This window comes from Aspergillus steynii (assembly GCF_002849105.1).
Source record: "Aspergillus steynii IBT 23096 chromosome Unknown P170scaffold_7, whole genome shotgun sequence".
Taxonomy (NCBI): domain Eukaryota; kingdom Fungi; phylum Ascomycota; class Eurotiomycetes; order Eurotiales; family Aspergillaceae; genus Aspergillus; species Aspergillus steynii.
In genome coordinates this window covers 883,107-909,683 of record NW_020194404.1, presented here as the reverse complement: position 1 = coordinate 909,683, position 26,577 = coordinate 883,107, and the positions used below count along the sequence as shown (strand labels likewise).

General features: G+C 53.2%; 7 protein-coding genes across 7 annotated transcripts; 4 read left to right on the top strand and 3 right to left on the bottom strand.

Annotated features, from left to right (window-relative positions):
* Positions 1-543: 543 nt before the first annotated feature.
* Positions 544-4,173, top strand: P170DRAFT_512271 (F-box domain protein). The gene is made up of 2 exons (XM_024854974.1): positions 544-1,092; positions 1,228-4,173. The coding sequence occupies exons 1-2, from the start codon at positions 911-913 to the stop codon at positions 4,016-4,018; spliced, it is 2,973 nt and encodes a 990-aa protein (XP_024700913.1). The 5' UTR covers positions 544-910; the 3' UTR covers positions 4,019-4,173.
* Positions 4,174-4,401: 228 nt separating this feature from the next.
* On the top strand, positions 4,402-5,559 carry P170DRAFT_439350 (NADP-dependent oxidoreductase). Its single transcript, XM_024849818.1, has one exon. It carries the CDS (start codon positions 4,419-4,421, stop codon positions 5,430-5,432), a length of 1,014 nt encoding a protein of 337 aa, XP_024700912.1. The 5' UTR covers positions 4,402-4,418; the 3' UTR covers positions 5,433-5,559.
* A 45-nt stretch (positions 5,560-5,604) lies between these two features.
* On the bottom strand, positions 5,605-9,113 carry P170DRAFT_512269 (uncharacterized protein; the record flags this gene model as incomplete). The annotated part of the gene is made up of 4 exons (XM_024854973.1): positions 8,608-9,113; positions 6,952-8,527; positions 5,846-5,910; positions 5,605-5,741 (listed from the first exon to the last, which is right to left on the bottom strand). The coding sequence occupies exons 1-4, from the start codon at positions 9,059-9,061 to the stop codon at positions 5,605-5,607; spliced, it is 2,232 nt and encodes a 743-aa protein (XP_024700911.1). The 5' UTR covers positions 9,062-9,113.
* Positions 9,114-9,703: 590 nt separating this feature from the next.
* On the top strand, positions 9,704-12,974 carry P170DRAFT_466873 (putative C6 transcription factor (Leu3)). The gene is made up of 6 exons (XM_024852446.1): positions 9,704-10,360; positions 10,450-10,904; positions 10,959-11,396; positions 11,452-11,720; positions 11,773-12,303; positions 12,361-12,974. Exons 1-6 carry the CDS (start codon positions 10,163-10,165, stop codon positions 12,672-12,674), a joined length of 2,205 nt encoding a protein of 734 aa, XP_024700910.1. The 5' UTR covers positions 9,704-10,162; the 3' UTR covers positions 12,675-12,974.
* Positions 12,975-14,067: 1,093 nt separating this feature from the next.
* P170DRAFT_449268 (uncharacterized protein) lies at positions 14,068-16,683 on the bottom strand (the record flags this gene model as incomplete). The annotated part of the gene is made up of 2 exons (XM_024851032.1): positions 14,068-16,037; positions 16,077-16,683. The coding sequence occupies 2 exons, from the start codon at positions 16,681-16,683 to the stop codon at positions 14,068-14,070; spliced, it is 2,577 nt and encodes an 858-aa protein (XP_024700909.1).
* Positions 16,684-18,840: 2,157 nt separating this feature from the next.
* Positions 18,841-21,169, top strand: P170DRAFT_449267 (serine/threonine-protein kinase; the record flags this gene model as incomplete). Its single annotated transcript, XM_024851031.1, has 4 exons — positions 18,841-19,284; positions 19,459-19,506; positions 19,676-19,920; positions 19,981-21,169. 4 exons carry the CDS (start codon positions 18,841-18,843, stop codon positions 21,167-21,169), a joined length of 1,926 nt encoding a protein of 641 aa, XP_024700908.1.
* Positions 21,170-22,364: 1,195 nt separating this feature from the next.
* Positions 22,365-24,981, bottom strand: P170DRAFT_247258 (putative sugar transporter). Its single transcript, XM_024843001.1, has 6 exons — positions 24,441-24,981; positions 24,200-24,299; positions 24,133-24,145; positions 23,861-24,078; positions 23,206-23,789; positions 22,365-23,148 (listed from the first exon to the last, which is right to left on the bottom strand). The coding sequence occupies exons 1-6, from the start codon at positions 24,724-24,726 to the stop codon at positions 22,583-22,585; spliced, it is 1,767 nt and encodes a 588-aa protein (XP_024700907.1). The 5' UTR covers positions 24,727-24,981; the 3' UTR covers positions 22,365-22,582.
* Positions 24,982-26,577: the final 1,596 nt, after the last annotated feature.

The window sequence follows — 26,577 nt, the reverse complement described above, 5'->3', positions numbered from 1 at the left end:
GGTTATCGTGATCCCAGGGCCGTCTTCATGAGCTTCACGCGGGCCAATTCAAAGAGGATTCGCGCGTACGCGTGTGTCAGTTGGGATTTATCCGAGACCAACGGAGACTGAAGGGAGAGTGGAGAGAGTTGATAAGGACCGAGCTTCGGCATCAATCAATGAGGATTGATCGATAGGTCAGACTAGCGCAGCGACCAACGCGGGCAGCATTGAACCAGGGACCGATCAGTTGCGCAATCGCGCCAACACGCGCATAGCCGGACACCGCTGTAGACCTGCGGCAAATTGACCTGCAAGTCTCGATCTGCGGAGAAGAACGAGGCGAAACTGGTGAATTTGCAAGTCTCGGAGGGCCTCCCGGTGGCTGACTCAGGAACGTGGGGGAGCTGAGTCAGCCCACGGACCAACCACGTGCGGCTCTCACGAGACCCGCCCGTGACCAGGGCCTGCTGCTTCAGGCCTAGCGCCGCCCGCCCTCAGGCTCGCAGGCTCGCAGGCTAACCCGCCGTCGGCCGTTCTTGGCGTCTTCCTTCGTCCTCGTCGGCGGTCGCTGAGGAGGGATCTTGCAACTGGTCGTGCTGGTCGAGATAAGCCTTTCTCTCCTGCTGCCTTCCCCGGCTTCCCACCCCCTGACTTTCGTGGTTCCTCGATCCCCCGAGACTTGACCCCTCGATGGTTTCAGTCGGCGGTTCCATGCGCCCACTCCAGTCAAGATCACCGTCGCACCGGAAGTAACCAGACACAGCCACCGACGCCGCTAGTTGGCGCTTCCGTTCTTCCACAGGCAACCAGGAAATCCTGCAAACTCTTGCTCCTGAGTTCTCCTGGAAAAAATGCTGAATGTGCGCCATTGAACCTGGGCATGTGTTGGTTCAAACCAATGTAGACTCCCATGTGCTGATCATTGACCATGGAGGAGGATGTTCGGTTGCCCTGCGCGGAGCAGCTTGACGGCTGTCGGATCGACCAAGAACAGCCTGACAGGGCTGTTTCTGACCCGCAACAGACTGGCTCGCGTGAGAGAGGTCAGGGACGGGCAAATGAGCAGAGCTCACCCCCCTTCTACCGGTTGCCTCGCACTGTGATTGAGTAGTAAGTCCTATCGATCTCTCTTCTTTCTCTATTTTTCTTTCTTTTCCCCTGTCCTCTTTGGTCTGTATAGTTCCAGCGGCATTAGCGCTGCGGGTACGCGATGGCGTAGGTGATTTAATTAACGGGGCCCTCTAGCATCCTCTACCGCGTTGACGCGAATACCTTTGCATCCCTAGCCCTCTTGAACCGAAAATGGCGACGAATTTCCGACTCGTCTCAACTCTATGCCTATCATCTGGCGCGCTGCCCGTCATTCGCCCTAACGCAGAAGGCCACCGCGGACACGACCCGCCCAGACGGCCTTGCAAACCTCAAACGCAGTTTCCTGGCGGAGATTCGGCGCAATGCCTTTGATGTCTTCCTGAGACCTCGAAAAACACTGATCAAACTCATTTCGACGTCTATGAGCTCCTCGACGCCTTTTCCACAAGGTGAAGCGTTTCGTTTTACTTTCTCGCCCAATGCCCAGCTAGTCCTCTGCATCAGCTCCTCGAGAATCGTGGTCATCGACGTGGCGACTGGCCCGGCTGTTGTGAGGCATGAGCTGAAGACTTGGAGACGTCCATTAAATGCGGCTATCTCGGACGATGGCACTCTTCTTGCCGTGGTTTCTTCCAGCCACCAGGTCCACGTTTATACTCTTTCCGACGTCGAGGCAAAACACATTCAAGAACTCCAGTTGAATGACGTCCCGCGAACCTTGGCACTTTGTCCAATGGGTGGCGTTCTTGCTATAGCGTACGATGATCGGATCGAAGTGTACGCAATTGGAGAGGGGGCTCTAGCAACAGAACGACGTGCTGTACGCTGCAATGGGGTTGATTCACTGTCGTTCTCGTCTGATGGAATCATGTTACTGGGCTCTTCCAGCGATGATCAGAATAGCGAGCTCGTCACCATCACAGTACCATTCTATACGGAGCCGGACTCCGACTCTGCACGAGACGCCCAAATTCGAATGTGGACAACCCAAATACTTTTCCCTGACGTCATCCAGGGTTATAGTCATGCATGTCTTCTCCCAATGCATACCGAGGGCGAGGGTAACTGGGTTCTTGGATTTGACAAGGAGATTGGCGCTTTTCGAGGAATCGGGGCCAACAATGCAAATTCTGGCACGACGTTTTTTGTGAGTCCCATGTCTGCATGTGGATCGCAAGAATCTCCGCCCGCTATGTTGCCAACAGTCGACTGCCAGGGTGAACTTGCTGCCTTGGGGTTTCAGGAAGCCGGGCTGTGGGTGTACGGGTTGCCCGATCGACTGGACATTGCTCTCGCCGCATCCTCTGCTGCAGGGCGACCTGCAGTGAATGATAACGAGGATCCCCGAGAGGTAGAAGCTCTGGCTTTTCCAGGACAGGATAGCTCGACACGGCTACAGCAGTCCATCCTGCGACCGAAGATGCTAATCACTGGGCATAAGGTGAGCGAGGTGCCTGGAATCACTGCAGCCCGCTGGGTACAACGTTTCGGTGCCGCGACAGACCATCGCAGGTTAGTGGCGGTGGCCCCAGGAGGCGTTAATCCTCCGAGCTTTGGTGAGGAAGATGTTCCGGTAGATGGAGGACGGGTGCTTCTTTTCGACTTTGCGCGGTCCGCCAAAGACGGAGATGTGACCGAAATCAGTATTGAGATTGGAGAGGCCGAGCCTAAGATGCTTAATGAGCCAAACGCCAGCATGGATACTGCTGTTGAACTGGAGCGAAGAAGGACACGTTTGCAGCGTGGGAATCCTCTTCGTGCACGGCATGCTAATCGCGAGTCCTATCCTGCTGCCTCCTCAACGCATCATATTTCCCCATTGAATCTGCGTCGGAATAGTTCCTACTTGTCTGGCTCGTCGAATGATGGCGAATTTCCCCCGATTCCAGATAGTCCCTACGACAATACTCAACCTCGGTCTCACGACACGTTGCGTCGTGCCGCTACCGCTGCGGCCTTCAACCAGGGACGTTACAACCCGAGGTATCGAGACGACGGGCGTCGAATATACGACGATAGACGGGTTCCCCCACTCTTTCAGGTCCCTCATGAAAGCGATGCGGACAATTGGGTCCCTCCCCCGCCTCCATACTCCCGTGAACCTGATGGGCCGCTACCGGAGTATCTCAGGAGGTCCCTTCTTCCCACAAGAGCTAGTGCCTCGTCGCCTCAAATTCACAGATCTCAAACAACGCGCTTGAGTAGCCCGACAGAGGACAGTTCGGCTCCCTCGTCCCTACAAAGGTTAAACACTATCACTGGGTCCAGATTCACCTCGCGCATGAGAAGAAACACGCGCGATTCCGACGATCAAAGTCGGCGGCATAGCAGTTTCATCCGCCGTCGAACCAACTCGGGAAGCCGTTTTACGCAGAATGTCGACGAGCCCGATGTGCCCTCAGTGCCTCCCTTACAAGAGCCGAGCAATTCCCCGCAGCGACCGCAAACTGCCGGTCAGATGTCATCCCTGCAGAATGGCAACAATACTCAGATCGCTTCCACGACTGAGATCTCTCAAGAGCCAACGCAGGCTACTCCAATTCAAGAAGCTCAGCGCGAATCGGGTGCCGGACACTCTGCCGAAGAAGATCAGGAAGACTCCGTGCCTGCTCTTCCCACGATGGCACCTAATCTGAACTATCCATTTTCACTTTCATCGCCCAATCTCCAGGCCTTCGAGCCCCAATATGAATCTCCGGAAGTCATGAGGAACTCGTGGATACGCCCTGGGCAACGCAGATCGATAGACCGACGGTCGCAGTCCCAGGATCTTCGGATGCCAGCGCCGAACATCGTACCCTTGAATCGTCGAGCGTCCACCGACCCAACTCTTTCCTTGAGCTCCCAGCCGTCTAACGATCTCTGGAGAAGACGGATCGAGGAGTGGAACGAGCGAACCATCCACGAGAGAAGCAAGAAGCGGAACAAATGCGTCGTGATGTAGGCGGATAGAGTCGGCCGGTTTATAGTTATAGCGAGGACATGGTTCTCTTGTATTCGTTCATTCTTTCTGCCTTTGAACTTTGCTTTTGTTGCATATACCCAAGTGACGTAAGCGGACGTGGATCGCATAGTCGCATTAGATCGGAATGAATTCACTCGGATTGAATGCCACCTTGAATACCGAAGCTTAAGCTGTAGCACCGTCGTCAGCCCTAGACCTCTAGCGGCAAGTCCACGCAGGATGAGTCAGATGCGATGACGGAATGCCCCCATTGGCTTTCTATGGCATGAGGTGCTTCATCAACAAACATCTACCTATCTATATAAACCCTGCATCACCACCCTTTACCCTCAACCCATCCTACCCTCCTACAGTCCAACAGCCCACTCAAACACTCAACATGCAAGCCATCCGTCTCCACCCCTCCCCAGACCCCTCCAATCCCTACTCCCCCGCCAACCCAGCTCCCCCGTCAGCCCTAACCCTCGACGCCAACATCCCCATCCCCCAACCCTCCAACCCCGACGAAGTCCTCGTCCGCGTCAAAACCACCACCGCCGTCCGCGACGCCCTCACCTGGCCCGAGACCTACGCCCACGAATACGCCATCCCGGGCCACGACCTCGCCGGCACCGTCGCGGCCGTCTTCTCCGACTCGCCCGCCTCCCCATTCCACTCCGGCGATGAGGTCTTCGGCATGGCGCACGCCGATCGCGGCTCCGCCTGGGCCGAGTACGTTCTCGTCAAGACAGGCGAGATCGCACATAAGCCCTCCTCGCTGTCGTGGGAAGAGGCGGCCGCTGTGCCGCTGAGCGCGCAAACGGCCTACGAGGCGCTCTTGCACGCGGGAATCTCCCTATCAGCCCCCACGCGGCCGTCGGAGACAAAGCCGACTTCGATTCTGATCACCGGCGCTGCAGGTGGCGTGGGCGTCTACCTCGTGCAGCTGGCGCGTCGGGCCGGGCTCCGGGTCGTGGCGGCGAGCAGCTCGAATGCGCGCAACGGGTCGTTCCTGCGGGATCTGGGCGCCGACGAGACGGTCGAGTATGTGGATCTCCACGACCGGCGTGAGACGTACAATGTCATCGTCGATACGGTCGGCGGGGAGGTGCTGGAGGGGTGCTGGGGCCTGGTGAGCGCGGGCTCCGGGAGTCTGATTTCGGTCGACTCGGCGAGTTACGACTTCGGAAGGGAGCATGAAAAGAAGGGGATTCGGAGGGAGGGCGTCAAGGCTTTGTTTTTCATCGTGCAGGGGAGTAGCGAGGCGTTGAAGGAGCTGGGTCGCGTTGCGGATGAGGGCCGGTTGAAGGTGTTTGTGCTGGATCGGTATCCTCTGTCGAGGGCGGCTGAGGCGTATGAGAGGGCGAGTGGACGGGGAGGGACAGGGCGAGGGAAGGTTGTTATTACGGTTTGATGTTGATGACTTTTTTTCTCGGTTTTTGAAAAGTTCTGTTCTGTTCTACTTGATTTTCTTTTGGATATGGAAATGTAATATCGATACTTCACCTTAAATTGAACAATCAATTAAGCAATTTAATTAGTTCCATTCACTAGCTACCTATTACCATACAAGACCATTAAAATTCCTATTTATTATCGCCGTTCCCACTCCCCAAAGCCTTTTCCGCCTGCTCCTTCGCCTTATCAGCTGCCGACGAGGCCTGGTCTTTGCCCTTGTTGTAGTAGTCGTTGGCCTGGTCCTTGGCGTTGTCGATAGCCTGGTCTGTAGAATCGATGAATTAGCCACTTCCACTGTTATATGGACATGAAATGCTAGTGTAGGATAAAGAAGATATGATATGATAGGTAGGGCTAACTAGAACTTACCACCGCCGAGCTTCTCCTTCGCCGAGTCCAGGGTCGACTGGAGGCTTGTCTTGAGTTTGTCCATTCTATGTTCACTGTTAGCTTTAAGGCCTAGTTGTGAACAGGACAAGGGAAAGCGAACCTGGGAGGTATGTATGTATGAGTGCAGATAGTATAAATTTAGGAGCGAGGGATCGTAGATGGAGAGAAGTATTAGCCGGAAACGAATGACTTTATAAGGTCGACATGGAATTCATTACGTCTATGAGTCGGCGCCCGTCCTGCCAGAATGATACATTGAGTGAGTCTGGACCGGAGGGAAGGATTGCGTGCTGGACAAATGAGAACCCCCGGGGAGGTGGATCGTTGATGTAACCTCGATAGAGTGGATTTCCGAATGCGGGTGGAATATGCTGGTGGGTACGTCTGCTGGTTCTGACGGGTAGAATGGAAGGAATGAGATAGAAGCATGGAAATGGGGAGAGGAATGTGGGTTTATTTGTCATGGACTGATGTATAAGGATGGAGGTGAACTTGGTGGATTCATAGATGCTGCTATGGTTCCAGACTAGGGCATAATGACTTTTGTCTAAGAAGTGAAAGAATAGGAATTCAAGGATCTGCTGCTCTGTCTATTTTATTCGTGTAGTAAAAGTTATTTATTTTAGGTCTAGACTTATGCTTAATATTTTACTCTGGCATGAATATCTATACATGTTGTGTTTAAAATCTATACCAGCCCTGTGAAACAATCCCCCACCCCCCACCATGACTGGTTCGATTGAGAATCTGTTAGGTAAAATCAGGGTATAGTTTCAGCATAGTACCACTAACATGCTGATGTTCTCAGTATACATTGTGCGAGATACGGAGGGGGATGAAGTGTGGAAGGGCTAATAGAAATAAACTTGGTAGATTCATGAACAGATTAGGGTATAGTGACAATATCAAAAGGGTATAAGAGAAATTAGCAACCTCCACCTCCACCACATCCTCCGCCTCCGCCTCCTCCTCCGCCGCCTCCACAACCTCCGCTGCCGCAGCCACCGGAACTGCAACCTGCTCCCGAACCGCAGCTTCCCGCCGCGACTCCGCCGCCGCACGTTCCGGTCGCGCAGTTCCCGTACGCTCCCGGCACGGTGCTCATGCAGCTGGGGTCCCCGACGTAGGCCTCCGAATGTACGCTGGGATCGCATTCGTACGGCGCATAGTATGGAACCATGACAGGGAAGCCCCATACATAGGGGACGTACGCGAGGCTATCGTCCGAGGCCCGCTTCTCGCGCTTCTTGCCCTCCTTGGACTCTCGCTTCTCGGCCCGCCGACGGGCCTTCTCGTAGTTACTGCGGAGCTTCAGGTACTTGACTTGTCGGGAATCGACGGCGTTGAGCAATGTCGTGGGTCGGACGGCATTGTGCGTCGAGATATGCGGGTTCTTATCCGGGTGCGACGAGATGTCGGGTCGGTCGTGAAGTTGGGCAGCCGCCTCGCGGGCCCTGGACGTGGCGGACGTGACGAAGAGCCCGTCGCGCATGTCTGGAGCGCGAACGGCCTCGCAGTACCAGCAGGTGCACTCGCTGTAGATTTCCCCACCGGTGAGCTTCTTATATGTTTTGCTGGTCCATTCGAAGCCATCCGAGAGCTTCTCTTCGTCGACCTTGTCATCGTGGTCGATAAACACGGGGTAACGGCGCTGGTCGTTGGTGGTGAGGAGCGAATATGTGTAATATCTCGACGGAGAAAGTTGGTGCGTGTGCCAGGCGAGATCGACGTCGAGGGTGGGAACGGCCATGTGTTTTGGGTTGGCTGCCATGATGCGGAAAAACACGCTATATTTCTTGATCAGCCGGCCCATGGTGGCCTTGACTGTCGGCGAGTGAAGCCAGTCGATGCCATCCATTTTCTGAACAAAAGTGCCTTGTCGAATGACAGCCCCGACTAGGTCGAGGGCGAAGGGACCGTGGTTATCCCAGTAGCAGGACATCATTCGGCGGAAGGCCATCTTCTCGATCGGCAGCAGGAGCCGATGGCTGTTGACATTCCGCATGATATCTTTGTTGTTCAGCATGGATACGAGCTTGTCCCGCAAGGATCTCAGAGAATCGCACTGCATCTGATTGGCATTTAGGTACCACTGCAATTCGCGGCTGGCCGCTTTGACCAGGCGGTTGGGAAAGCACCACTGGGTTTGGCGCCTGCTTGTCTTATATTTGATGGCCTCGGGGTGACCGCGATTGTTGAACAGCGTGCCGGGCATAGGCAAATCCTCAGTAGCCAGGTTGTTCACATCTTCTCTGAATTTTTCAATCCTGAGTTTTTCATGGTCAATTGTCAAGGTGCATTTCGGGCATGTCGTCTTAAAGCCCTTGTCCGCAAACCCCTTCCAGTCTTCAAAAATCTTGCCAAGTGGCCCAGTAACCACCCCGTCAGTCCACAGAACCGACACGCGGCTTGTGCAGCCGGGACACCTCACCAGCGTCTTCGATGAGTTTTGTAGATTGTCCCACGCAAAGCCTGTCTTCGCTGTAAATGTGGCCTTTGCTTTGATGCCTGGATCGTATTCAAAGTTCTTGTTCCCGATACAGGCATTTATGGCTTCCCAGGGAAAACCGGTCGCCCAGAGGCTCATTTTCCCAGCCCGAATGCAATCCTCGAGAAAGGCTCTGGGGTTCAGCATGTGGGCATGCCAGACCATTAATACGTCTGTGCGCAAGTTGCCTGTCAGCAACTTGAAATGGAAGCAGTCTATCGAGCACTGAAACCCAGAGATACGTAGTACTCACCAAGAGGAGGTAGTGTTTCCGGGGACCACACGAGCCGCTTATGGTTCTCAGTAATGGCGTTATAGCTCTTGCTTTCAAAGTCCTTGACTTGGATTGGTGGGTCTGTGAAAGGAATGCATGTTTCCCACCAGACTGTATAGCGCTCGACGGCTCGGGCTGTATACACCGCCCATCGTTTCTCTTTCACCCGGGCTCGCGCCTCGTCGATCAGTTGTTCGAAAACACTAGGACTAGGATCATGGATACAGAATAAGCCCCTGAGGCCAGCGGTCGAGTCACGCAAGTCGGCAAGGGCAGCCAAAAACTTCAGATGAGCAACGCATTCGTCCTGAGTGACCGTAGTATACGAGGCTGGCCCAGCGTTCGACGCGAGATTTAAAGGCGGAATGTCCACCTCAGGTTGCTGATCGATCTGATCGTAGGGCGGGGGATTATCGTCGACAGATTTTTCCATGTTTTTAATGGGATGTGGGAGTTTGAATGTTCATGTGGATGCGATAGATCAGGGTCCTTACGGATAACTCTACGGCGTCGGGATAATATACCCGTCTTATACCCCGTCCAGGTAAAACGAATGTCAGATGTCAGCAACGCGTCACGGATACGAGGCAGACTCTCAAATCGTATTCCACGGAATGAGCAAATCAAATCCTTGGAGGCTTGTTGGCTAGCCTGCAGTGAAGAGCACAAGACACGGCTTCATTCGATGAGAACATTGCGGCAGTGACCCGCAGGTGATTAAGCTTCCCTGTTGCCCGACAAGCATTGGCCCCTCTCTCTTGTCCGAGACGAGAAATTGGTTCAGGGCAAGGCTGGACATGAATCGAACGGGGCAACAAACACAGCCCGGATGAACCCACGACGGCATCCCATCGACGTCACGCCGGAAGCGATCGTGGGCCAATCAGGCAATGATCGCTGGCCATGGTCTCACTTGCGATGCTCATTGGTATGGTTTTGGGTCCCGGTGGTTTTCTGGAAGGATTTGGGGCAGTCTCATATGCCGATTCATACCGGAGAGGGATAAAAGACAGGCCGAGTGGTGATGACCGCGCCTTGCGAGAATAAAGGAGGTGAAAAAGAAGACGATGACAGAAGGGAAGAGAGCTTAGTCAGACTGTGTGCCTCAGGCCGCAGTCCCACGGCTCACGTGGATTGCAGTTCCACGTGACAGCGAGATCGGATTTCTCGCTTCCCCCACTCGTTACTCATCGAGGGGCCTGAAGTCGTTCGCTGCACCTGCCCCAAAGCTTGTTTTGTTCTTCGATCGGTCAGAAAGACGCCGACTACGGATTCTGCGGTATTTTCTATGCCAGGCACCTGGTCCCATTCCCTTTCTGGTGGATCTGCGTGGTGGTGAGCCACTGGCGAACAATTTTTTTTCGATAATCTATTCTTAGTTCCGCACATCGATCGGGCATCTTTGCTGGTCGGCAGCTTAACCAGCCTGGCGTCGTTCGGAGGATCATCCAGCGGAATCGGAGGCGGGGGTCTGCAGGGGGACAATCTGGAACTAAGCCCAGAGAATAATGCTTCTGCTGCCACCAGTCCCGTGATGGGAGGTGCTGGCCATCCTTCGGTCTCAGCGACTGGCGGTCCCGACCTGGGACCGTCCAGGAAGCGCAATGTCACCGTCGCCGGTTTAGATAGTTCCCCCGGCAGTGTCGACGTCGATGACATTGATGACGATAATCGCGAGGAGAAGAAAAGACTGCCTGTAAAGCGCGCTTGCAATGAATGCCGGCAGCAGAAGGTAAGCCTAGCCTGCTCTCTCCTCATTCCTCCCCGCCGTTTCTCGGCCCTGATGATCCCTGTCTAATCTATATGCCCTGGCTGCTGCAGCTTCGTTGTGATGTGAGCCAAGATCCGTGGATGGACTGCTCCCGATGTCGCCGCCTGAAGCTTGACTGTAAAATCGAATCCAACTTCAAACGGGTTGGAAAGCGGAGTCGAAATGCAGAGATGGAACGAGAGATCATCGCGTTGAGAAAGCAGATTGCCCATGCTCAGGCGAATGCTACCGCGACGCTGCCTGCGCAACCGCCGTCATCTCTTCCCACGGCCCAGCCTACTCCTAAGCAAGAATCCTCCACCCAAGTCAGCCCGGTCGCGATGTACCATACGCCCTCTGCTATATCCTCGGACCAGTATATGGGCTCTCATGAAGCTGTTGCGTCGCTGTTGGATCTACGATCGGGCTTCGACGGCTCGAACTATATGAGAAATGGGAACCATCACTTCAAGCGGCTCGAGGATGTCGCCGTGGTGCCGGAGAGAGTGACGGAGCTGTTTGATCTGTAAGTCTGCGTGGATTTGGCGCCTTGAAGGCGGGTTTCGCTAACTGATGACAGGTTCTTCACCTTCCATCACCCATTCCTTCCCTTCCTTGATCGAGCGCAGTCGCCGGATGACTACTATAATGCCTGTCCGTTGCTTTTCTGGACCATCATAAGCGTTGGCGCGCGTCGGTACACGGCAGACACGCACCTTCTCAACTCTCTCGCAGGTCCTGTCTCCCGACTAGTATGGAGTACGCTGGCGGATATCCCACAAAGCTATCACGTTGTGAAGGCTCTGTGTTTGCTTTGCACGTGGCCATTTCCCACCAGCAGCACTTCCAATGATCCCACCTTTATGCTCTGTGGAATGATGATGCAGGTCGCAATGCAACTAGGTCTACATCGACCCTCGCATACTCAGGATTTTAGCAAGTTCCGGGTGGAACTGATTGAGGAGGAACTGCGAGATAAAGTGAGAACGTGGGCTATTTGCAACGTGGTTGCGCAGAGGTAAGTCACTTAGCCATCTTTTGCAGCCGTGGTCTTATATTGATCTGTCGTATAGAGTTGCAACCGGATATGGACAGCCGCCATCCACCTTGTATGACTGGACTCTGTCGTCTAGTGACTTGATCGATCCGAACTTCAAATTACCCGAGGGCATTCAGCCTCGACTGGAGATTGAAAAGTTCTGCGATAAAGTAACCAAAGGGCTGTACACCAATCGACGTGATCCTGTCGGGTTATGTAGCGACCAAGAAAGGTCGTCTCTGATCTCGTTTCTTTCCCGAGATTTTGACGAACTAGAAACTCATCTGAAGCCGCAAAATGACTGTACGTTCCAGATTTAATCATGCGTCCAAGAACTAGACTAACATTCAATCAGGTATCACCAACCTCTATCTTCGAGCGTCTAATCTCCATCTCCATCTATCCGCATTTTTCGATGACCCCACCGCCAAGAATTACAGAGAGCGCCTACTTGCGCTGTACGTCGCCACTACTACATTCCTGGAGGCTTCCATGAACTTGGAGACGGAAGTTGGGCCCGTGCTATCCTACACGCCATATTACGTGTACCAGATGCTGGTTGCAGCTGGCTGCACCCTGCTTAAACTCTGCAAGAGCTTCTTTGCGGCTCACATCGACATGGAGTACACCAAAACCCTTTTCAATCGAACCATCTGGGCCATCCGCGGTGTGTCGGTCTCTAACAACGACCTTCCCGAGCGGCTGGCGGAAGTGCTAGCCCAGATGTGGAGACTCGGAAATGCACCAACCCCTAAGCCGACGGACAATCCTGAAATGGATGATTCATTAATGTTGAAAGTACGGTGCCGCATGAGCATGTCTCTCCTGTACGACTCGGTGTGGCGATGGCGCGAGGATGCGCGGACCAAGGGCCGCAATATCGAAGGTATGTCCGACGGAACCCAACGTTGTCTGTCGAACTGAAATTGACGGTGAAATGCAGCCTATCTTAAGAACCCCACGAACCCGGATTCGAATGCCGACTCATCCGCATCGTCGTCGGTCGGAGCTCTCCATACGTCCACGTCAACTCCTGGTGTGTCTGCCGCGGATCCGAGCCTTGCGCCAGCCCCCTTGCTACCGACAGCGAGCCTGGGAGTGCAATCAAACAACGGGGTCGGCGCGCTGCCCAGCGGATTCATGGAGCCCAATTACGAGGTTTTTGACCCACTGAACTGGCTCTTGGACGGCTTAGTAGACCTGCCTTACTCCTCCTACTCCACCATATCGGGCATGGAAACACAAGGGATCGCCTAGACCGACAGACCGCATTCCCTGTGTTACACAAGAAAGACTCATTGACACCATCCCAGTCACTGGGCGTTATTCGATACCTTAATTGCCGGGTTAGCGTGTTTGATTGATTTGATTTGTACCTGTACATATACCAAACAGCGTCGACACCGTCGGGTGAAAGGGAGCGACGGAGTTTGGATTTCGCTTTTGCTTCGTTCACGTTTATGATTCCTATTGGTTTATTTTTTTGATGTTTTTGGCGATACCATGTACGGCCACCCATGCTATGATACTTGCAATTTCAGTTGATTTAATGAACCCCATGATATGTCTACATCAACACTCGGTGCTACATAAAATACTAACCTCCCTTCCGGGCGGTGGAGTTTCTGCCAGGCGGGGGTTACATCATCGGATGACCGCCGGCCCTTGTGCTCCAGCTGATTTACATCCAAGGCACAGATAATCCACTGCGTCAGTATATAACACACACAAGCACACTTTATATACATCTATATCTATACCCAAGGGAGGAAGAAGGAAAAGAAAACAAAACCAAATGACAGCCCCCAACCCAACATACAAAACCACGCGCCCCAAACCCACACTCCTACACCAAGGCACCAAACAACCGCTCCAAACCAGCTCCAGCTCCAGATCCAGATCCAACACACAGGAAACCAGAATCAGCAAGCTACTGAATCCCAGCGCGCGTCCAGCATCGGCGGTTCTTCGATCCACGCGGTCCGAGGAGGCTAGGGAGACCAGGGAGACGGAGATGGAGACGCGGACTCAAGAGGTGGATATGGCGGGGGCGGTGCAGCCGTTTCTCGATCCGGTGGGGTGGGATGGGTTGAAGAGGGTTGGGCAGATGAGGGATGCGAATGGAGATGGGGATGGGGATGGAGGGAGAATGGGGAGGAAGGAGGCAGAGGAAGAGGAGCGAAGGAGGAGGGAGAGGGAGGCGGAGTTTGGAGGGATGGCGGTTAGGGGGAGGATGAGGGTGAGGTAGATTTTTGGTTATGCCATTAGGATTAGGATTAGGATTAGGATTATTGAGGGATGAGAATGGACTATGATCAGTCGATCGTATCATATCATATCATATGCCATTTGTATGGTACATCGGAGCAGACAAGGAATTAACAGAACAACGCCAAGAACGCGACCTTGTAGAACCGTCGTTTATATCTCATGTCAACGTGTCGTCTGTTCGGTCATTCATTCATCATAAATCATCAGAGCATAGCAGAGTTTTAACTGCAGATAGAAGGGAAGTAAAGGGAAAAAAAAAGAAGAAGAATCATAACACCGCAAGGCAAGGAAAACGAAACAAACATAATATCCCCAAAGGTATAGCATCAAATCATTGTAAATCATAACGAATCAATCATAAACGTCGCATGCAAATTTCTCACTGAATCATACTTCGAGTCTGGGTGCTGGAATCCACGAACACAGCCTCTCCGATGCTCTGCTTGAGTCTTTCTCGTCGTGCTTCTCGTTTGCCCTCCGCGCGTCTTTGCAGTTGGCGCCTCAGGCGCCGGCGGAAGTCCCGCGCAGAACCAAAGCGAAATCGCAATCTCCACCACGAAAGGGATCGAAAGTGCCGCTGGTGAAGCGAGGTCTGGGAGTACAGGGCCTCAGGCGTGAACACGCCGCTGCCCACGAGAGCGCTTCGACGCGCCGTCGTCCCATCGAATCGTCGTCTCATATCGGGGCTACTACGGCGAGCGATTTGCGGTCCTTCGAAGGCCACTCGTGGTTGGGGCATTCCAAGTGAATTTTTGATGACCTGATCGGTCTCAGATCGAGCAGCCTGGGGAGTTTCATCCCGAGGAGAGTCACCTTCCGTCTCGGATGAATCCTCCCAGAATCGTCGGGGTCGCCAGAACGGCTGGAGCTTATCATCGATCTCTTTCCCGGATTTACGATTCTTGGCCGACTTCAATGACAGGGATCGCGTAAACGAATTAAAAGATTCGGATCCGGGCCGTACTCGCCAAGAGCGCCTACTGCCACGTCGGGGAGGCTGGGGGTTGTCGTGGGTATCCTGGGTTCTTAGCGGCTCCCCCACTTGAGGATCCACCACGTCCGCCGGCACCGACGGATTGCTGGAGTTGTGAATGGGCGGTTTCGGCGGCCGACGAGGATTCTTCAATGGCGAACTCATCTCACCCGCATCCGACTTGTCCGGCATGGGCATTTCGGGGGTTCGTGGAGTTCCCAGACTGCTTCGATACGCTATTCGTGGCAACCGCCCGTGGCGTCCAGACTGCAACTGCGGGTTCACCAGCAGCAGCGATTCGTTGTTGTGGGGGAAGAACACCACGGTCGTGGCTTCGTTGATTTCGACTGGCCCCGGGGATGACGATGGGATCGAGATGGCCGTGAAAGGTGCCGACGGCGGACGTAGATGAGACATATCCTCCACTCCTATCAAGATCGAATGGGTTTTGTTGGAAACCTCTGGGGCTCCGCCGGAATCACGAGCCTGCTTCCTAGGCACAGAGACCGGCGGTTCGGAGGGTTTGTTCTGCGTCTCGAGATCCATCGCCAAGGTATGATTCCGCAAGCTCTCCGAGGTAAGTGACGTAGACCGGGAGTTGTTCTGGCTCGTGGGCGCTGACAAGGACGAGCTACGCGGCGGAATCACTGGCCGACTGAGACTGCGGCCTCGGGAGCCTACACTTGGGCGAGTCGTGGCACTTGAATCGGACATGGTGCGCTTTCTCGAGCGAGGAGCATCAATCGATCCCGGTCGACTACTTAAGGTAGGTGGCGCGCGCGATCGTCGAGAAGAGCTGCTCTTCGAGGGGTTTCTGCTCGTGGACGCTGAAGACTTGAGTGAAGAGCGTCGGTCGGGAATGACAACCACGGGGACCACCTCGTAATTCTGTTGAGGAGCTCCCAAGGTCGAGCTTCCCGATGCGGAAATGTCCGACGCGATACTCTTACGATCGTTCTCCGTGATGCGCGCAATCTTGTGAACTAAACGGTGATGAGAATCGGGGTTTGAAGCCAGCGAGGATCGCTCCGAGCGCGTGACGGGGGAACTGGCTGATCGCAACGAAACCCTCTTCTCGCTGTGGCGCAGAGTTCGCTTGGTTGGCCGCGGCGAGTCAATGATCATGGCTTCGATGGTCGACGACGTGGACACGCCCGAGTGTCTGCGAGTATCGTCGGCATCGACGGGGTCCGCCGGACGTTCCCCCGGTGGCCACCCGATCTGATCACGGAAGTTCTCCATCGACGGATTCGCGCCAGGCTCGGGGGAATCGTCGTGGACTCGTTCCCTCAGGCCGTTCACGCGCGTTCGGGGAACCTCCAAACTGTCATGAGTGTTCGCACCCGCATCGTTCACAGGGTGAGGACTCGAAGGCTCTGACGGGTCAAGCGCGATCGGGATTCGGTCTTCCTTACGTTTTTTTGATCGTCGAGGCCGACCAGAGCGTTCCGTCTTGTGACCTTTCCGTCCGGAGCTTGGGGCATCGGTTGGTGACTCTAAGGATCCATTCTTCGCCGGCGTTCTCTGCTTTGCTGGGCGCTGGAGGGATTGCGAAGAGCGACGGGGCGTCTCGGTTTCGGCATCGGAAATCATCTCGTAGGCCGTTTGAAACGACTCCGCTCGCGACGAGGAAGGTGTTTGACCCGCGGGATTGAGACCCGGCCGGTGAGGAGTGAGTCTTGGTGGTGTCGTTTCGGGGGTTGGAGGATGCGAAGGCTTGGAAGGAGTCATTATTCCATTCACGGACCGAGGAGAAGAAGCGCCTCGGGGGATATCCGAATCGCTTGCGGTAGGCGTTTCGTCTTGACTAACGCCAGGGGGGGTTAGAGGGAGGGCGGGAGCCGTAGCCAGTGCAGCGCCTTTTGAAGGGTGGACATTTTGGTCAGTGGATATGTGGATGCCTTGGTCATTATTCGGCGCCAGCTCGGATTTTCGAGGCAGTGACTTGTGGGACTTAAATAACGGCCGATCCAAGTGTTCTGGCGAGGCTGGAGACGTGCCAGCGAGGCCAGGACTGGGCATGTTGAGGCAGCCCAACGACCCAAATGAGGTCGAAGCCGCAGGGCGAATCGACAGCAGAGACGTAAACGGAGGCTACTGGTGCATTAAAACCACCAAGGACAATGAGAGGGGACGGAGCGGAGTTTAAAGCATGACACGGGAGATGTTTCAAATTATAATGGGCCAAGTTGAAGGTTGACGTCGCATAGCGAAGGGAGGACGAACTGTACGGCGGAACTGGACCATCCACAGGCACCGACACGACAGCTGTAGGAAATCCCCCAATTTTGGCCCGAAGGATTTGTCGGTTGAGACGAGAATTTTCTTTTTTTAATTCTTTCTCAACTCAATGTTTTTTTTTTTTTGTCACCCCCTGGGAAATTGTTTGCTGCCTTTCCAGAAACACCCGCGCAAGTAACAGCGACAATCGGCAAGGGAGCGGATCAAGCAGCGTAAGGGTGTAACGTTCGCGAGGCGCGTCTTACCCACCAGGCGAGGCGGAATGGGAGATCGGGACCCAGACCAGCGCAATGACAATTCAGTGGGCAAAAAGACCCGAAAATAGAGTAGCGGACTAGGAAATTAGCTTCAGATCCCGTTGGTCCAGGAAAAGGCCCGACGACGAGCTGCGACGAGGCAAGGAAGGGGGCGAGGCGAAAGGGCGATTCCACGTTGCAACTCGTGGATACCTAGGGAAGCATTCCCCAGGGACCAACCAGGGCTGGGCGAGTTGAATACGCGACCGGTCCGCCAGTGAATGTCTCTGGAGGATCCTTGGGTTCTCCTTCCAGTGACCGGTGGAGATGGAAGGGGAGAAATAATGGAGTATAATTTGAGAATTGACGGGAGATGACGATAAGACAAGGGAATCGCCTAACAATGTGGGGGGGAAGAAGAAGAAGATGAAAGAAGGCGATTTAAACGCCGAGAGTCCAGTGACTTTGGCCCGCGACCCCTGCAGCAGCCCCCATTATTATTCCTCCATCCAGAGTCCAGAGTTTAGACGGGACAAAAGGATTACAGGTCTACAGGTCTACAGCTCTACAGCTCTACAGAATGGAAGTGCAATGGTTCTAGGAAGAACGGATGGCGGGAATGGCTTGCGAGGCCATGGAACGACGATAATAAAGATCTCTGGGACGGTACCGGATCGTCGACGCACATTCAGCCCATTTGAGTGGTTGACCAGGGGCAATGACGATGAATGACGCCGTCACTCCACAGCCCGAGATTGAGCACAGGGGATTGTCTGGCTCGGAGACCATCGGATTGGGGATTCCAGACTAGAGAAATTCATTTGACGACTTGGTGACAGAGTCAATCATGTCTCGAGCAATGAGTGATAGAAGATAGAATCTGTTGAATGGGGATGACTGGAAGATACTTGAGAGGAGAGGAGAGGAGAGTTCCTAGAGGGTCAAGTAACTAGAGTAAAGTAAGTAAAAGAGAGGAAGGAAGAAGATGAGTCAGCCGATGACATAACGCAGGATCGGAGCCGAACTCGTCGATCCGCCGACGTCATGGAATCTTCATTTCCCACGAGAAAGAAGTCCGTTCAATCGGAGGCGGAGAAGAGAAGAACGCCTGAATGCGCGGAGCAGAGCGCAACCAGACCGAGAGCCCTCAGTAATAAAGGACGGGGCGTTTCCCTCTACGGCAAATCCGGTTTTCCCAGGCAGAGACCAACATCATCATCCATCACCGCCGTCAGGACCAACGCCTCCCACTTCCGTCACTTCCCCACCATCTGCTGCTTTAATTAAATTCGGTTCTCCTCGTCCGTCCCCCCGGCTGCCGTCGATTCGCCCGGGCTTTTTCTTTTCTTCGTGTTCTGCTCTGCTTTCTTTCGGTCTCCCTGTCCGACAGTCGATCATTCCTCATACTCACGACATTGTGACTCTAGTGGGGTTGGTCAACACTGCACGAAAAAAAGAAAGGGAAAAAAAAAAAAGAAACAAAGAAAACGTCAACCGATTCAGATTCAGATTCAGAAACAAAAGCAAAAAAGAAGTCTCCCTGGGGATTTCAAACCTGCCGACTTTTGTTTCCTCCCTTTCTGCTTCCCCCCTGAACTGCCTGCTTTGTTTGCGGTCCCCCCTAACCCTTTCGCCCTCCTCTCTCCCTCTCTCTCTCTGTGTCCTTTGTCCTTCTGTCGCACCCGACGGGGGATTACTCAGCATGAGTACCATCCAGAATCTCAAGAATTTCATACGTCATGGCAAACAGGCTCGCCTGGTGACGCCGCATGCCGAACCCACCACCAACGTATCGCCCATCCATGCCGAACAACAACGTCAGCCCCAGCGCACTTATCCTCCCGCCGCCGGGAACCTCGATGCCCTCGACAATAAGTTGGGTCACGCCCAGGCCCCGCCGCAACCCGCTCAAAAGTCCCCCGAGCCGTCCCGTCGTGGTCGCGACGCCGAAATCGAGCAGATCGTCGCCGAGGAAAAGAGTGTCCGCTCCAAGATGCCTCGCTATCCGGGCCTCGAACGATGGATCTTGCTGGAGAAGATGGGCGACGGCGCCTTCAGTAACGTGTATCGCGCCAAAGACTCCACCGGCGAATATGACGAGGTGGCCATCAAGGTCGTCCGGAAATTCGAAATGAACAGTAATCAGGTAGGTTCAAGCCACCCTTTCTGTCCTCCGGCCCTCCGGCCCTCCACTGCCGTCATGTTTTCCCCTCTGCCCTCTCTGGTTTGGTTCGCGTCGTCTGCCCCGATGCCCGTTTCCCTTTCGTGGTTCTGTTGTTTCCCAAGTTTCTCGAACTTCGTCGCCAATGTAATTGTTTAGTCCGATATTCTTCATCCCGGATTAAAAAGAAAGCCCAAAGCGGCTGAGGTGCGCAAATCCTGAGGAGCATACCTCTTCAATCTTCTTTCTGCGTCTCCTTGTTTTTGCCATCCCTCACCTGCTCTTCGACCGCACCATAGCCTGTACCGTGTTTTATGCTCCGTCTCTGCCTACCCATGTCGTCATCCAAAGTACTCGCTGGCTAACTGGTTCGCAGCGGGCCAATATCCTCAAAGAAGTGCAGATTATGCGGCAGATCGACCACCCGAACATCGTCAAGCTCGTCAACTTCTCCGAATCGCCGCAATATTATTACATCGTGCTGGAGTTGTGTCCGGGAGGCGAATTGTTCCACCAGATTGTCCGATTGACGTACTTCAGCGAAGATCTTAGTCGACATGTCATCGTCCAGGTTGCCGAGGCGATTGAGTATCTTCACGAGACATCTGGAGTGGTGCATCGGTACGCTACCCTTCCCGTGTTCTTGCGTAGCAATCGGACTGACTTGGATCTCGAATGCAGGGACATCAAACCCGAGAATCTGCTCTTCTACCCGATCCCCTTCGTTCCGAGCAAACACCCCAAACCTCGTCAGCCCGGCGACGAAGACAAGGTGGACGAGGGCGAGTTTATTCATGGCCGGGGTTCTGGTGGAATTGGAAAGATCAAGATCGCCGATTTCGGCCTGTCCAAGGTCATCTGGGACAGTCAAACGATGACCCCTTGCGGTACCGTCGGTTACACCGCTCCTGAAATCGTTAAGGATGAGAGGTACTCCAAGAGTGTCGACATGTGGGCTCTTGGTTGCGTGCTCTACACCCTTCTCTGCGGTTTCCCTCCCTTCTATGATGAAAGCATCCAAATCCTGACTGAAAAGGTGGCCCGGGGCCAGTACACCTTCCTGTCGCCCTGGTGGGATGACATCTCCAAGTCGGCTCAGGATCTGGTCTCCCATCTCCTGACGGTGGATCCCGTCAAGCGTTTCACCATCAAGGAATTCCTGGCTCACCCGTGGATCCGCGGAAGCAACGAGGAAACGAGCGCTGCCGAGGATGCGCCCCCGCTAGCGACTCCCCTCAGCACGCGCCAGCCCCAACAATCGCCCTTGGACGCCGCCGCGGCGGATCAAGCCCCCAATGCGCCCGTCAGCGCGCGCCTTGGAGACCAGCCCTCTGCCGGGTTGGAACGTCCCATGGATTTCCGATCACCTGGCGCGATCAACCTCCGCGAGGTTTTTGACGTTGGCTATGCCGTCCACCGCCAGGAAGAGGAAGCGAAGCGACGCAAGAACTTCAAGCACGTCTACCGTGGAGCCAATTCGACGGCCGGATTCCAATCCGCGCTGAACCCGCTCAACGAGGACTATGACGACGACGACGACGCGCACATCACCTATCAGAACATCCCGGAGGACGAGTATCCTCCCTCGAAGGTCCACAAGAGCTCCAACCAGGCAAAGGACGTGGCCATGATGGAAGCCAAGTTGCGATCGACCAACCTCGGTGCGGCTCCCCCCAGTCATGCCGCGCAAGCTCGGCAAGCGAACCAGCCCCGACAGCAACAGGGCTACGGACAACACAGCGCCGCCGTTGCCGCCGCCGCAAAGCAAAAGGCTGCTCGCTCGGCGCGGCAACCATTCGAGCTCAATTTGGGCAATGCTTCGTTGTTAGAAAAGAGGACCAGACGGCACCAGGAGCAACCCGTTAGCTGAGGTGGTCCTCTGCTTTCATTCTGTCCTCTTTCTGCATCTCTCCCCTTATACCTTGTGTTTTGTTATTTTGTTTTTGCACGCATCAACGATGGGATCATGTTTATGAAATGTGAGCGATGGGCCATGAATTATTTTGGGATTACTGGGCGGTAGTCTTCACCGGGTCGCTTTTCTTTTTCTCTTTTCTTATCTCGGGTGTTGTTTCTCCTTTTGATATCTCGTGACGTTTCTGTCTGTTAGTGCTCATCTTTTTCTTTTTTCCTTTTGATTCTCTTCTGGGTTCAGGGCTTGGGCGAAGCATGTGTTATGGAATTGTTTGATATTTTCCCCCCTCTCCTTTGTCTCTTCCTCTTCATCCAGTCCTCTTTCGATATTCCTCTCTTCGTTCTTCTGTTCTATAGCATGCATAGGAGGAATCTCACTCGGAACATATATAAGGGTTGCAGGTCCTTTCATTTCTGTCTTCCTTCACCTTCACCGCAGTTCGTTCTGGCTGGAATCCCGCTAGATATACTATACATCCTTGTACTTAGGCTTTGCTGTGCTTGCAGGGTTTTTTCTGTTTCTGTTATCAGGGAAGTAGAGAGTGTGTTGTATGTAAATAGGGATGTGTACACATGTAGGTGTCCAAGCAAGGCATTAGACGATAAAGGTGATAAAGATATGATCAGTTGATTCGATGAATTAGTATTTGATGTTCAATGTTCTTAGTATTCAGTAATGATTACCTGTCACTAGATAATCAAAAGAAAAATATATGAACATTTTTTTATTGATTTCTCTAAAATCCGCTATATGCAATTCCACAATTCCACCATCCATCCGTTCCTCGTCAGTGCATACACTCAAGTAGACAAGACAAGAAAGCAAAGGACAGGATTGAAAAGAGGGGTGGAAAGGAAATGAAAAAAAAAAAAAAAAAAACGAACAGGGGTATATGATTTTCCATATATGCGTGGTTTGCTTCATATCAGACATGCACACAAGATGAGAAGACAACACAAGTCACCGAACATAGAACAAGTCTGATCTTGATCTGTCTTTCTGTTCGCCGGGGTTTTCCATGCTCATGTAGATCCGTGGATCAATCAACGTCAATCATACACGTAAAAACACATAAACATAAACATGAAATGATGATAAATAGACAACAACCACCGAATCCATCCATCCTTCTATCTATCTGGAACAAATCGATAGAATAGGCAGATATGGGAGGTAACGTAACTGGTTTAAATGCAGGGGAGAAAAAAAATGACAAGAAAGGTATCAAGCGAGTCATGACGAATTCCATCGCTATTCCGACATAATCAAATCACAAGGCATAAGAATGCAACATAGAAATGAAGATGAAAGTATCCAAAAGAAGAGAAAAAGAAAAAAGTATGATTTCCTGTTTGTAATGATTTTTTTTTACAAAGTCTGCTTACCGCGCGTCTCGATAGGAAGCAAGCACATGGCCACGAAGGCAGCCAGCATCAAAGCTCCGGAGGCGTAGATGGGCGCATTGACGTTTCCGCTGCCGCTGTAGATGGCGACCAAGGGGGCGCACAGTCCTGCGATCCGATTGATGCAGCTGGCAATTCCGGTCCCGGTACCACGGTTCGGGGCGGGGAAAACTTCCGGGGTGTAGGCGTACAACACACCGTACATGATGTTCTGGAAGAAGGCTTCCAGAGACGAGCAGACGAGCTGAACGTCAGGGTTGGTGGAGGCGGTAAAGCAGAAGAGAAGAACACCGGTGATCATGGTGGAGATGACCATGGTACCCTTGCGACCGACGTACTTGATGTCGACGGTGTAGCAGGCGAGAATGGAGCCGGGAACACCGACAATAGAAGTGATGGCGTAGTTCCGGTAGACAGTGTAGGTCGATTGCTCGGTCGAACCGCCAGCACTCTTGATGTACTGGGGGAGGAAGGCGTTGAAAAGAGGATAGCCCATGCCAATGGTAGCCCAGCAGAACCACAGAAGAATGGCTGCAAGTCATTCTAGTTAGTGAATGCCAGAAAGGGAAATTTGGGAGGTAAACCTACTGGTCAAGCCAAGCTTCTTGGTGGCAAAAAGAGGAGCAATGCGCTGCATCGAGAACTTGGAGAGGTATCTCTGGGCAATTTGCTTGTTGGAAAGAGTCTGGGGAGCGCTTTCCTCTGGGTATCCACCGATCTCGTTAAGGATTTCCACGGTGAGCCAGGTCTTGGACCTGTTTTTGTAGGCGATGCCCTGAACGGCTTCGACGGCCTCTTCCTGACGGCCACGAGACAGCAGGAACTTAGGAGACTCGTACAAGTGGAACAGGAAGAAACGGCAGATGAACATGACAAAGGTGATAGCACCCAGAGTCAAGACGAGGTATCTCCAGCCCATGTTGTCCTCCTTGCGACAGCACTGTTCGCCTTCACCGGCCTGGCTGCAGGCAGGGAGACCGGATTCGCAAGTGAAGTTGGGAACATAAGCCCATGCAAGCAAACTGGCAATGAGGTTACCCACGGGCCACCAGACACTCAGCATGGTCAAGAGGTTCCCCGACGCAAAGGGCAAAAACTCCAGGAAAAGAGCACCGTCAACAGGCAAATTTCCGCCGACTCCCAGTCCCAAGCAAGCGAACAGGGCGCAGGTTCTAATCAACCGATGTTAGAATTCCACTCGTACCAAATGACCATAAAAGTCTCGAGGCTTCTGTATACGTACCCAATCCAATTCGGGCCACCACCGGCAGCCAGACCGAACACACCGGTGATGAGGAGAGTCAAGTTGAAGGCGGGACGACGTCCGATCACATCGGATGCGATACCCCAGAATGAAGCACCCAGACAAAGACCCAGGAATAGCGCACAAGTGGTAAACCGAACTCGGTCTTCCGAAACACCGAATTCCATGGACAATTGCGTCAGAGTTAGAGCAACACCCTAAACATGTCAGTATGATACATCCCTATAGGTTCTTTCCTAGGAATGTCCTACCTGCAACCAAAGGCTAAAGAATCGATGTTAGTGGTTTATTCTTGGATCTAAGAGGGTGTTCACGTACTTGTCCGCAGTCCAGCCAAAACCGCAGAGAGCAAAGAGCTCCCATTGATAACGGCCCATGCCGATATCTTGAACAGCTCTGTTGATCACTTTCGCTTTGCCTGTATGATAACAATTAGATCCGCAACTCGCGATTGACAGCCAATGGCAGTCTGAGGGGAAGGGGGATTTTGGAAGCTAGAAGAGAAAAGGCTCCGGCAAAAAGGCAGGGCAAAGCTATCCCATGGGCAACTAGAACATACGGTCATAGGCGCTATCGTGCCCCGAAGCGGCAATGTCGGATTCGACTTCGGCACGCAAAGCTTCAAGGGTCAAATGGGTATACTCGGGGACGGGACCAATGCCCTTCTCGGAGGCAGCTTGGTCGAGACTCCTGTCGTCAGCCTTGTCATCTGGGCCAATTTTCTTTTCTACCGGGGTCGGACTCGGGCTTTGGCTGGAACGTGAAGGGGCATTGGCGAGTGGAATCACAACGCCGGGAAAGTTGCGATGGTCATGTCGCTTGAAGGGATTGGTCAACAACTGCATGGTGCCGGTTCGTTTGCTGCTAGGGGAATATGATTTGGCGCGTGCTGGGAAATTCCTCGAGATCGTACAGGACCGACACAACTGCGAATGGGGTATCAGAAAAAAGCACCGGGGTCACGCTGGGAAATTTCCGAGGTCAATGGCGGGCCTTGCGTAGGGCTAATTGCTACTGTCTTGGATATAGGTCGCAACGGCTAAATCCGGACCGGGAATCTTGAGTCGTGGCGCGCTCAAGGGTTGAGATGTCGCAAATGGAGTTTGATTCCTCGAAAGGCAGGCGCAATGGCTGTGATTCGAAGGAGTTGGTAGACCGCGGATTCTCTGGCGCTAGGGACGAAGGTATAGACGGGCTCAGTCGCTGTGGTCGAAGATGTCGTTGAAATGTACCGGGCGAAGCAGATTTGCTGATGCTGCTACTGAGCGTATGTCGTACGACTGACAGTGAACCACGATGTTCTGTGACTCTGCTGGACCAATTTGTTCAAATAGACAATGAAGAGCGATATATAGATCAAAAAAGGGGAAGCGAGCTTTGGAAAGCCCCGTTGACCTGTGATGACAGGAAATCAACAGATAAGGATAGAGTCAGGAAACTTGAGAACCCTGATTTTGGAAAAGGTGATTGGGGGGGGTAAGAAGAAGATTGTTTTGCCCTGTACCGAAGTGGTAGACAGAGAGAAACAGAGCTCAAGTGGCAGATCGCCTCGAATTCCTGATTGCAGGAAGAGGGGAAGAATGGATGGGATGGTAGGGGAGGGGAGGATGAGAAAGGAAGATGGAAGAAGAAAGAGAGGGAGGGAAAAGGAAAAGGGTGGAAGAGGGAAAGTTGGCAATGAGGAAACCAAGGTTGAGGACGAGAAACCATCTATATACGGGTTCCCTCCAGGAAATGCGGGAGAGAAAAAAAAAAAAAAAAAAAAAAAAAAAAAAGCTAAACAGAATATTATACGAGAGATATGATGATAACAAAACTAAATTATTATTTGCTAATTGTTCTGATCGAACCATTTTTTCTTAATGGACGATTCTTGTTTTACAATTGACGCAGTTGCATTAAGTTCTCTCTCTCTTTTTTTTTTTTTTTTTTTTTCCCTCTCCCCATCGGCATGCATATTCCGTACAAAATAATACATGGGGAGGGCACTAAATTAATTTCCAGCTAAGCTAAGGCCAAGTCACGGGGGTGCCGTATGGGGGCTGTATCTGTATTCTGTAAGTTATCTTAGTGCGGTTAGTGTTGGTGTCGCAAGTGGCGACCCGCTGGAAAGTGAAAACCTCTGGAGGACTTGCATCGAGAGGCATCTGCTCTGCTCCGAGGCCAATAAAGCTGACTCAAGAGCCCGGCCGGGGTTAATCCAACGAGCTTTCGATTCGGAGGGGAGACCAATGCAGCACCCGTTTGATACGGATATCGAATTACTATCGATAAGGGATACAAAGAAAGAACGTGTGGGGAGCCCGGCTTAAACGCCCCCCCCCAAATACTCCGTATTACCTACTTCGTAGTACCTGAAAATTTCTGGAAGGTCAGTCCGTCTCAGGCAGGGGCGTAGGAAACTCCAGGCCCTTCGCCTGAATGGACTTTACCTACTCCGTATGGAATGCCTCAGGCGGCTTGGCCGACTACGACCAAAACGGACGGGCATCCCTGCCGGCCGAAAGCGCAGGGTGGGAAAGCCCGCTGATTGGCCGGGAGACGGGCGGGTTCTTGACTTTTCGCGGGTGGAGACTCAACGCCTTGGCCCTTTCATGGCGTCTGCACTCGACGGCGAGCCCGGTAGAGTATGGGTTATGGGTTGGCCCGGTATGCAGCATCGATTCTCGACGAGATACTCTGTCTCCGCAGTAGAG

Bases quoted from the DNA above. Each gene is read 5' to 3' on its own strand.
- P170DRAFT_439350 (XM_024849818.1), top strand. From the start codon at position 4,419: ATGCAAGCCATCCGTCTCCACCCCTCCCCAGACCCCTCCAATCCCTAC.
- P170DRAFT_466873 (XM_024852446.1), top strand. From the start codon at position 10,163: ATGGGAGGTGCTGGCCATCCTTCGGTCTCAGCGACTGGCGGTCCCGAC. The intron at 10,361-10,449 runs GTAAGCCTAGCC...TGGCTGCTGCAG, and splicing joins ATGAATGCCGGCAGCAGAAG to CTTCGTTGTGATGTGAGCCA. The intron at 11,721-11,772 runs GTACGTTCCAGA...ACATTCAATCAG, and splicing joins TCTGAAGCCGCAAAATGACT to GTATCACCAACCTCTATCTT.
- P170DRAFT_247258 (XM_024843001.1), bottom strand. From the start codon at position 24,726: ATGCAGTTGTTGACCAATCCCTTCAAGCGACATGACCATCGCAACTTT. The intron at 24,300-24,440 runs GTATGTTCTAGT...GTTATCATACAG, and splicing joins GCACGATAGCGCCTATGACC to GCAAAGCGAAAGTGATCAAC. The intron at 23,790-23,860 runs GTACGTATACAG...TCGGTTGATTAG, and splicing joins GGTGGCCCGAATTGGATTGG to AACCTGCGCCCTGTTCGCTT.
- P170DRAFT_512271 (XM_024854974.1), top strand. From the start codon at position 911: ATGGAGGAGGATGTTCGGTTGCCCTGCGCGGAGCAGCTTGACGGCTGT. The intron at 1,093-1,227 runs GTAAGTCCTATC...GGGGCCCTCTAG, and splicing joins CCTCGCACTGTGATTGAGTA to CATCCTCTACCGCGTTGACG.